A 10,952-nucleotide genomic window follows, 5' to 3' on the forward strand; every position below is an offset into this window, starting at 1 on the left:
CCTGTCCCAGATGATCTGAGTGGTCTGGATGATTCATAGTGGCAGTAGATTTGTAGTAGCAGTAGATCAGAAATGTATTTTGGCCCTAAACCATTCAGTGCTTTATAAACCAAGAGTTGAGTTTTAAAATCAATTCTTTAACGGACAGCAAGCCAGTGTACCGACCTCTGGACTGGAGTGATATGATCCACTCTTTTTGGTCTTAGTAATGACTCGAGCAGCAGCATTCTGAATCAGCTGCAACAGTTTGATCGATTTTTCCCCCCCCGAAAGTCCTGCAAAGACACCGTTACAGTAGTCAAGTCGGCTGAAGATAAATGTATGAGCAAGTTTTTCCAAACCCTGCTGAGACATAAATATGTTAATTCTTGATATAGTCTTCTAGTGATAGTAGGATGACATTATAATTGTTTTAATGCGGCTCTCAAAATTCAGGTCTCAGTCCATGACTACACCAAGATTTCTGGCTTGGTTCGTGGTTTTTAACATTACCGAATGTAGCTGAGTGCTCACTTTTAATCATTCTTCCTTGGCTCCAAAGACAATTACTTCAGTTTTATCTTTTTTTATTGAAGAAAATTCTGAGACGTCCAATCATTGATTTGTTCAATGCAATTAGTCAGTGCTTGTATGGGATTATAGTCACCTGGTGATATGGTTATGTAAATCTGCGTGTTGTCTGCATTTTGTTGTTTTGCATAATCTGGACTAGTGGGAGCATATAGATGTTAAACAGAAGCGGCCCCAGAATGGAGCCTTGGGGGACTCCACATGTATTTTTGTATGCTCAGATTTTAATTACCTGTAGATACAAACTAGTCTCTGTCCTTCAAGCAGGATTCAAACCAGTTTAGTACTGTGCCAGAAAGTCCCAACCAATTTTGCAATCAGTCTAGTAATATGTTGTAGTCAACTGTGTCAAATGCAGCACTGAGATCAAATAACACCAGGACTGAGATTCTGCCACTGTCTGTGTTTAAGCGAATGCCATTAAAGACCTTAACAAGAGCAGTCTTAGTGCTGTGGAGTGGCCAAAATCCTGACCGGAAGACACTGAAACTGTTGTTTTGTGTCAAAAAGTTGTTGAGCTGCTAGAAAACAGCTTTTACATTTCACTTAGAAATGTGAGGTTTGATATGGGCCTATAAATGTTTATTAGTGAAGTGTCTAGATTATTATTTTTTTAAGAGTGGCTTGATGACTACAGTTTTCAGGGCCTGTGGGAAGAGACCTGAGAGAAGAGATGTGTTAACAATTTGTAGAAGATCTAAGGACATGCAATTGAAACATTTTTGAAAAAGCCTGTTGGCAGAATATCAAGGCAGTAGAAGGAGGATTTCAGATGTTGTATAATGTACTCCAAGTTTTTATGGTTGATGGGATCAAGTTGTGACATTCAATTCAATTCAATTTACTGTCATTAAAACAATGTGCAGGTACATGTTAAAAATGAAATGAGGGGAAAAAAGCCAGCCGAAGTGGTGAGACAGTCGTGACATGCTATTTGAGTTCGAGTTTAGGTGGACTTAGAGACAACACATGCCCTGTACCTAGTATGGAGGCACTGGCTGCTTGTCTAATTTTCTGAATTTTGCCATTGAAGAAGGAGGCAAATTCATAGCATGCCCTGGTAGATAGAAATTCAGATGCTACTGCCACTGGGGGTTTGTTAGGCTGTCGACAGTAGCAAACAAGGCATGTACATTATTATTGTTTTTGACAATGCTGTCAGAGAAGTAAGGTCACCTTGCATTTCTCAGTTCCAAATTATAAATGCGCAGTCTCTCTTTATAAATGTCATAATGAACAGTAAGATTTGTTTTTCGCCACCTGTGTTCAGCTTTACGAAGCTCTTTTTATTCTATTCTGACTAGTGTGGCACATCTCCATGGAGATCTTTTCTTACCAGAGACCACCTTCTCCTTAGCGGGTCCAATGCCATCAATAACATCTGTAATTTTAGAATTAAGTGAGCAATATGAGCAGACATAGGCTAGCAAGTTGTGGTCTACCAGTTATAGTCTGAACAAACCTAAGACCTGATCTAAAATGTTTGTGCAGCACTCAGCAATCTCATTTAGGCCTACGCGGCATAGCTCAGGCGGTAGCGTGGGTCGTCGGAAGGTTCCTGGTTCGATTCTTGGCTCCTCTGGAGAGTGTATCAAGGTGTCCTTGAGCAAGACACTGAACCCCTAACTTCTCCTGATGAGCAGGTTGGCACCTTGCATGGCAGCTCTGCCATCAGTGTGTGAATGGGTGAATGTGAGGCATACATTGTAAAGCACTTTCAGTGGTCAGCAGACAAGAAAAGTGCTATATAAAAGCAGTCCATCTACCATTTACTTCATAGACTCACTGACAAGTCAAGTCAATTTTATTTGTATAGCCCAATATCAAAAATTACAAATTTGCCTCTGGTGGCTTTACACCAATCCATCATTACATCAGCTTTTGTGAAGATGTGTGTGCCTACCAAGACTTTCTGCACATACAACAACAACAAGCCATAGTTCCCAGCCAAACTAAGACCACTTCAGCAGACCAAGTAGGATACCTACAGCAGTGGGGATGGAGGCCTGTACAAGCAGGCCAGAAATTCACTGACAAATGAGATCAAAGTGGCTAAAAGACGCTACACCAAAAAGCTGAAAAACGTGTTTTCAGCCAATGACCCTGTGTTAGTGTAGAGGGACCTGCAAGACATCACAAACTACAGAAGACCATCTCCCCATACTGAGGCAAACAAAGACCTGGCTGATTACCTGAATGTCTTCTATTGATTTCAAACCTCAAAACATGCTGTGCCAGAAATTGGTCTACCTCAAGGACTGGGTCCTCCGGCACAAACAGAGCAACATAGTGTATGCTGTTAAATGCCGGGAGGATTGCTATGACTTGTACATCGGGGCAACCAAACAGATGCTGGCCAAGAGGATGGCACAACACATAAGAACTAACATGTCAGGCCAAGACTCCGCAGTCTACACCCATCTACAGGCCAGTGGCCACTCTTCAAGAATGAGGATGTGCATATCCTTGATAGGGAGGAACGCTGGTTTGAACGGGGAGTCAAAGAGGTCATCTATGAGAAGAGGTAATGACCATCCCTGAACCAGGGGTGGGGTGTTAAGAATACATCTGTCCCCATCTTACAATGCTGTGATTGCAACCATTTCCCAATCTTCTGTGAATAGTACACATTGTCATTGTAACTCTAGTTAATGGTCATGGCAATTTGCATATGAAACCAATTTTTGTTTTTAGTCGTTATGCCACTGTATTGTTTATAAGGGTGGGGACACCTGCACTAAGTTGAGACTGAAAAGGTCTCTTAGATGAATGATGAAATGTTTCTGTCAATAAACGTTGTGTCCAGATGAACTGATTCAACTTTCTGTGGTCTTCTATTGCAAGTTTGAGAGACAAATTCACAGCCCCGCCTACTCCAGCCCCCCCAATACTCAGGCTGCACTCAAAATACATATAGATGATGTGAGCCGGCTTTTCCAGAAACAGAAGACCAGGAAAGCACTGGGTCCAAACGGTGTCCCCCCCATCCTATCTTAAAGCCTGTGTTGACTAACTGCCTCCAATCTTCATGCAGATCTTCAATAGATCACTGCAGCTGTGTGAAGTCCCCTCCCGCTTCAAACGTTCCACCATCATACCAGTCTCAAAGAAACCCTCCATCACAGGACTGAATGACTACAAGCCTGCCGCTCTGACATCTGCGGTCATGAAGACCTTCAAACGACTGGTGTTGGCCCACCTTCAGAACGTCACAGTATTGGGACATCCGGGTAGCGTAGCGGTCTACTATTCTGTTGCCTACCAATGTGGGGATAGTCAGTTCGAATTCCCTTATTACCTCCAGCTTGGTCGGATGTCCCTACAGACACAATTAGTTAACAATACGACTGGTGAAATAAAACAGCAGACATTTTATTATAGTGCATAATTCTTCCCAGATAACCTTCCAATTTCAATTTCACTTCATTTATGAATTACTTAACATTTATTCTTTATGCTCATCGTGGTGTACTTTATTTTAAAAACGAAAGTAAGTCGATGCCCCCGGAAGTCAACTTTGACCTACAGAGTAGTTTTTAAGCTAACATGGGAACCCGGCACCATTTCTGCAATCATTCAGCAAGCAGGCCAGAAATTTTAATAGAGGTACAACAAACATTATATAGAATTCAAATGATGGGTCTTATAGTATCATTTTATGGATACCGGCACACACTGGCATTGAGTGAAATGAAATAGCAGATAAGGTTGCAAAAGAAGGCTACAAAACATAATCACATCAACTTAGTAGTTACTTTAAGCAAGACAGATAAAGAGAATTATTAAGCAGAGATTGAAGGAAAGGTGGCAAAAGCAATGGAGGAAGACAGGAAAGGACGGTGGTTTTACAGAGTTCAAAGGGAAGTGGGAGAAAAGAGGTGTGCAGGAGGGAAGAGGAGAGATGAGACAATATCAAGACTCAGATTTGGACACACTGGACTGCACAGTACACTTTTCAATATAAGCAAACACAATAGAGGCAGATGTGACTACTGTGGGCAAGAAGAAACAATATAGCATGGTATGATATATTGTCAGAAATATGAGGCAGAAAGGAGTCTGACTCGAAATCGCAGAAAAATAAAAATGCATTTTGATTCAGTAGACATTTCACAGAAGAATTCAACTGAGTGTTATAAAATATTTGTTTCAGCTTCTTAGAGTAACTAATTTAATTCAGAAGATTTGAGGGTTTTTTTGGGGGGGGGGGGGCGAGGGAATAGCGTAAATAACACGTTCTGATCTATACTCCATACCAGCTGGTGGCGGTACTGCGCCATTTCGCTGTTTGGCAACCGCGATTAAGCACCAAGAGACGACGAAGAAGAAGAAGCGGAAGCGGAAAAAGAGAGCGGCACAATTTCTGTAGCACGTTCAGCGAGTTGGGTATAAAAAAAGCCGGTTTGTTTGATTTGGTGAGTAAAGATACACCGCCGCTCTTGATACGCTTCTATTTGTGTTTCTATAAGGAGCTAAATGTGGTGAACTTGTTCTCAGCTCGCCAGTCTAACGCTGACGCAAATAGTACCGACTAAGAGGAGTTGTGGTTTTAGCTAGCTAACATTAAGCTACATTACTTATCTGAAATCGCCGTTGACGGTTAAAGGATCAAATTAGCGCTATCGCTAAAGAATACCTAACAATGCTACCTTCTGCGTAGTTAGTGCTGAAAGGTGTCGCTTGCTAACGCCAACGCAAGAGGTAGGCGAAGCTTGAAGTCGACAGCTTTCGTTGCGTCAACATTGTCGTTTTTGCATGGGACAGTAACCACGCAGGCGTTCATGCAAAAGTAACGGCCGGTTAACGTGAACCTGCTTCATGCCACCTCGCTTCCTCTAGTCGTGGAGGTTAGCTTGTTTTGCGTCACCGTCTGTAACGTACGAGGAACCACTGACACCGATGGGCGCGCAGAGCAAACCGGGACACGTGTGCCTCGGAGAGCCGCAATCGTGCAGGTTTTACATCCAAGCAGTCGCGACACCCGGGCCGTTATAGCGCTTGGTTGCCCAGGTCGGCCATAGGTAGCTCGGCGATCCTCCAGCCGGTTTTACACCGAAATCTGTGCTCCGTCAGATTATGCGACCCCGCTTTTAAAACACGCCAAATTCAGGCAGGACAGTCAGATCGACGCGGTTCGAGTTAGGCAGTTAGGAATGGTCAAGATTACAACGGACAGTTAGGTCTGCAGAGAAAATCACCGGTGCCAGCCTGCCCTCCATTCAGGACACCTCCAGAGGCAGGAAACGGGCAGTCAACATCGCTGCAAGACGCATCACACCCTGGCCACAACCTGTTCCAACTCCTCCCCTCTGGTGGGCGCTACAGAGCACTGTACCGCAACACAACCAGATATAAAAGCACTTTCTTTCCGCGGGCTGTCAATAAATCCAGCCATTTTGTATATACTGTACTGTACATTGTACATATACTGGTACACTCCGTCATGTCCATCTACCTCAGGCATGCATGCAAGTAACCTGCTAACATCTGTTTCAGCATCTCCGATATATTCTCTGCACCGTTGCACGTTACCACCCCTTATTTCACCCGTATAAGTCAATCCTTGTGTATATAGCTGGAGATTGTTGCGTTGTCGTGTTGTTATTCTATGTTTAAATACACTGAGAGAGCCACGGAACCGGAGTCAGATTCCATGTCTGTGCAAACCTACATGGCCAATAAACATGATTGTAATCAGGCATTCTGTTGGACACTGTTAATTTTTTAAGTGGGTTTGGTGTGGTTTAGGTTTGGATTAGCATATGGGGGGGATGGTTGAAATGGGCCATTTTTAAGGGGCAGGCTCACATAATCTGTTGGATCACAGATTTTGGTGTAACACCTGTACTCCTGGTTTTCTATTCTACCAGGAGGTTAATTACATTCACATGTCTTTCCAGTTGTTCGAACCACCAATCAGGATGGTTTTACACGTGGAAAAACGGGTGAATAGATTAGCTACATTACATTACAGTCATTTAGCTGACGCTTTTATCCAAAGTGACTTACAGTAAGTGTATCATTTAACGTAGGAAATCAGGAGAACTACTGGTCATCAGAGGTTATAAGTGCATCTTCTCTCTAAACAAGTATCTAAGAGCAAAACCAGTGCTAAAGTAAAAGTGCAAGAAAGAGATTTTTTGTTAAATGAGTGAATACAATAAGTGCTAAGAGCAAGTAACAGGGTAGTAGTTCTTGAATAGGTGAGTTTTCAACCTGCGCCGAAAGATGGGCAGCGACTCCGCTGTGCTGACATCAGTGGGGAGTTCATTCCACCACTGTGGGGCCAGGACAGAACAGAGCCGGGACCGGGTCGATCGGCAGCAGGGGCCTCTGAGCCTCACCTCTCAGGCCTCACCTTAACATCGGCAGTTTGTTAGTGATGTAAAATCAAAACATATACAAAGATTGAACAGTCTACCATTTTGTTCACAATCTTGAATGTCACTACATAGCCCCTAAGCAATTTTCTACGAAAGTACAAATGTTGATGTCATCAGCCTGCGCGAGAGGCTTGGTTCAACCATGAGCTTGGTCTGTTTTGTGCATTCCCTAATCAAACTCGTGTTGCCAGATTACCCTATTTGTACGCAGTTTCGACAACACAGCCCAGTTTAGATAGACTGCGGCCCCATCTATTATTTAAAAAATGCCAGAATCTGGGGGAAATGTTGGGAGTGGGTACAGGTATCAAACCACAGCCCACATTTTTTTTTTACCTTTGGTAAAAGCTCAGTCAACAGCAACCAAAGAGGGAAGCTAGAGGGCTAACTTTAGAAACCAACTATATATATAAAACTCAACAACTTTGCAAAAAATTACTATCAAATTAGAACTACTGAAAAATACTCTCTTTCCGTACTTCTCTCGCGCAATACTCTCATCAACGGAGGAATATTAATGTTATTTATAGTGGAAGGGCAAGCTGGGGGGTTATGACTCATATTGCTTCACAGAGCCAAGACTATGACAATCCATAGTTGTAATAACGCGGTTATAACCACAGAAGCAGAGCTTAGCTGAAATTCACTGCTTTGCATATAGATCATAGATTGCACTAACACGATTCCACGGGTCCCAATGCAAATCGCGCGGGATCAGGCAGTTTTGGCTTTGCTGCAGATGGGAGCAGGTGGTCAAAAAGCGCTAACCAGAAGGATGGAGTCAACAAATGAAGCTGAAAAGATCAGAGCAGGTTATTACAATATTATGGAGCCTGGGAGACTACATGGACATAATTTTTTTTAACTCGCCGGTGCACTTTAGTAAGTCACAACATAATTTGGCTATGTTATGTCCGACAGGTATGCATCTCTATTAATACTACACAGTAAAATAACGTGTTTTCCCTGTGAGATGGAAGAAACACAAAATCAATGGAACTCTTAAGTGGACGTGAATGGTCAATGTTTGTGGGGCGGAGTGGACATACACTTTGCAGGGGTGTAACATACACATTGTGGGAGCAGGCGGTAATGGTCAGAAATCCAGCTGGAGCAGGATTAAGATAAGCATCAGGGTCGATGTCTCTTGAGTATTCAGTTGAAATAGTTGGTTTTATTGTTGTGTAGACCTTCAACAATTTGTGACCCTATCATTTTTAACCTTAACTCCCACTCAACCCTAGCTGTAACCTTAACATAGCTCTGCATAGTCTTGGCCCTCCATTGCACATGACTGCCCTGGTTTGGGCGGCATGGCGGCGCAGTGGTTAGCACGGTCGCCTCACAGCAAGAAGGTTCTGGGTTCGAGCCCCGGGGTAGTCCAACCTTGGTGGGTCATCCCGGGTCGTCCTCTGTGTGGAGTTTGCATGTTCGCCCCGTGTCTGTGTGGGTTTCCTCCGGGGGCTCCGGTTTCGCCCCCACAGTCCAAATACGTGTAGGTCAGGTGAATCGGCCATACTAAATTGTCCCTAGGTATGAAACGGTGTGTGTGTGTCGGCCCTGTGATGGCCTGGCGGCCTGTCCAGGGTGTCTCCCCGCCTGCTGCCCAATGACTGTTGGAATAGGCTCCAGCATCCCCACGACCCTGAGAGCAGGATAAGTGGTTCAGATAATGGATGGATGGATGCCCAGGTTTGGCCGACATGCTTGAAGGTAGCTAGCCTGGGAACCAGAGGAATTTGCAAGCTCATGTTTTACATTTGCTCTGGCAACATGTCTGGCCACCCTCCCGTTCAGACAGATGTCCAGCCAACCTGGACCGGGTCAGACCCATCACAAAATGGGATGGGTTTGATACGATGACATACAGCCTTGTTTTTTTCCCCACCTGCATTCCAGGAACTCTGCCTCTGATTGGCTAGTACTCGTTGCCTCCGTTGGTTAGGTTGGATAAAAGTAAGGTTAGGGTGGGGATAGGGTTAGCCAATCAGAGGCAGACTAGGGGCAGGTCTTTCCAGAATGTGGGTAGGAAAAAAATAACACTGTCATACAGAGGTGCGGCATTGGCTGCTGCTGATGGAAAGGGTTTGTTGAATCCACTATTGTGACAGCATTAAACTAACTGGATGGTATATTTTCTCTAAAAGAATAACAACTGCACTTAATGCTTTTGCTGATAAGAAAGATGTTTGCTATACTTCCGACAAATGGTATTTGGCAAAAATCCAAGTGCTATGTCACATGTTTTGTTGCTCTTGTTAGTTGTAGGTCTATCCAATTGTGTCCAGAGGCATTTTGGTCTGCACCCATTGATGACGCACCTTGGAAATCGAAAACGGACTGAGGCTAATTTGCCAGACTAATTTGCATTCGTTTGGTTCCCAGGGTAGAAGATAGCCCTCATGCGTGTCCTAGATGGCACAGTCCTTGATGGCATAGTGTGGTGCTTATAATACCAAATTATACTGGAATTACCCAATAAAGCTGGAAACAAGAAAAATGAACAGGAAAAAGTAGAGCGTGAAAGCCCAAAGTACGTATCCACATTTTTCGCTTTGTTGTATGTATGTATATGTGTCAGCGCCTTTATCCCACTACTACTTGGTTTTGTGTGATGTCATGATAGCCTTCCCCATTTGAATCAGCATCAGTTATGCACCTTTCCCAGTGGACACCGTCGCTGTGCTGTTGAGATTTGGAGATGTGCATGATAGTGACACTGCCAGCCTTTGAGGGCCACTCTCGCCCAGAAACCCCTTTTCTACACAGAAGCATGTCCTGTAGGTTTTGGTGCCACAGGTTAAAATCGTCAGGGAGTGCCATTAATTTGTCTGATGTGGTTGTTATACTAGGTATCCAACAATGATTATTCCAATCCGATGCTTCACCTGTGGGAAGATTGTTGGGAATAAGTGGGAGGCGTACCTCGGCCTGCTTCAAGCTGAGTATACAGAAGGGTAAGAACCATGCCTTCCTGCTTATTATCCACTGTGCTTATCCTCTCCAGTGATGTTTCATGAATTCTTGATATTGCGTGTAGTGATACTCCATTTGTTATTTCTGACACTTCTCCCTCTCTACCACTTATGTTGAAGTGATGCCCTTGATGCCCTGGGCCTGAAGAGATACTGCTGTCGGAGGATGCTCCTTGCTCATGTAGATCTTATTGAGAAGCTGTTGAACTATGCTCCCCTGGAGAAGTGAACGTTACTGGTCACCATCATCATGTTCAGGAACTGTCACACTGACTTAATGGGCATGCTGACTGCCTCCACACTAGACTTGCAAGACTGGCATATGATGCTGCAGAGATGAAGTGGCGATCATGAAGAATTCTCCAACATGTTAGGTTTATTATGTTTTTCTGAATAAAACTGCAAAAATCATAATGTAGTGGCTTTGCAATCTTGAGTTTTCGGATTTAATTTACCTTGACTGTCTTGTCTGTGAATGTTCTCATTCATCCAGGTCATAGTTACCCAAAGGAATTGAATCAAGTGCAACTGGACTTGGTTATATAGCTCTGATAACGACCGTCGTTGCTAAACATCGGAACACTAAAGAGCCATTGACACCAATAGCTCTGATAACGACTGTCATTGCTAAACATCGGAACACTAAAGAGCCATTGACATCAATAGCTCTGATAACGACTCCAAAGAGGCTAAATATCCGAGTTTCATCACCAGCCAGTCAGACTAGCTTGGTCTAGTCAGAAAGGCACGAACTGATGAAGCCTCTTGGATGAGAGGCGAAACGTCTTCGCGGATATATACCAAGTCCAGTTGCACTTGACTGTCTTATGCTAGAAAAGTTGTTTGGGGATACCAGTTTTCTCATACAGTGATGCTATTAGTATTATTAATATTTGGTTTCCACACACTTGATATGAAATATATCCACGAAGTGTAGTAGCTGCAATCTGAGGAAGAAGAAAAAAAGCATCTCACCATTTTGGATTCTGGGATCAAACTACGTCGGGAATGACGAGTTGACGTC

At 43.7% G+C, this 10,952-nt stretch overlaps 1 protein-coding gene across 2 annotated transcripts; it reads left to right on the plus strand.

The window, feature by feature from the left end:
* Window positions 1-4,867: 4,867 nt before the first annotated feature.
* On the plus strand, window positions 4,868-10,342 carry polr2l (RNA polymerase II, I and III subunit L). 2 transcript variants are annotated; one of them, XM_056279118.1, is made up of 3 exons: window positions 4,868-4,985; window positions 9,806-9,910; window positions 10,049-10,342. In XM_056279118.1, exons 2-3 carry the CDS (start codon window positions 9,816-9,818, stop codon window positions 10,155-10,157), a joined length of 204 nt encoding a protein of 67 aa, XP_056135093.1. In that variant the 5' UTR covers window positions 4,868-4,985; window positions 9,806-9,815; the 3' UTR covers window positions 10,158-10,342. The 2 variants fall into 2 exon arrangements, with proteins under 2 accessions (XP_056135093.1, XP_056135094.1); XM_056279119.1 differs by lacking the exon at window positions 4,868-4,985 and adding an exon at window positions 9,336-9,486.
* The last annotated feature ends 610 nt before the right edge of the window (window positions 10,343-10,952 follow it).

Source organism: Lampris incognitus, chromosome 4 (assembly GCF_029633865.1).
Source record: "Lampris incognitus isolate fLamInc1 chromosome 4, fLamInc1.hap2, whole genome shotgun sequence".
Taxonomy (NCBI): Eukaryota; Metazoa; Chordata; class Actinopteri; order Lampriformes; family Lampridae; genus Lampris; species Lampris incognitus.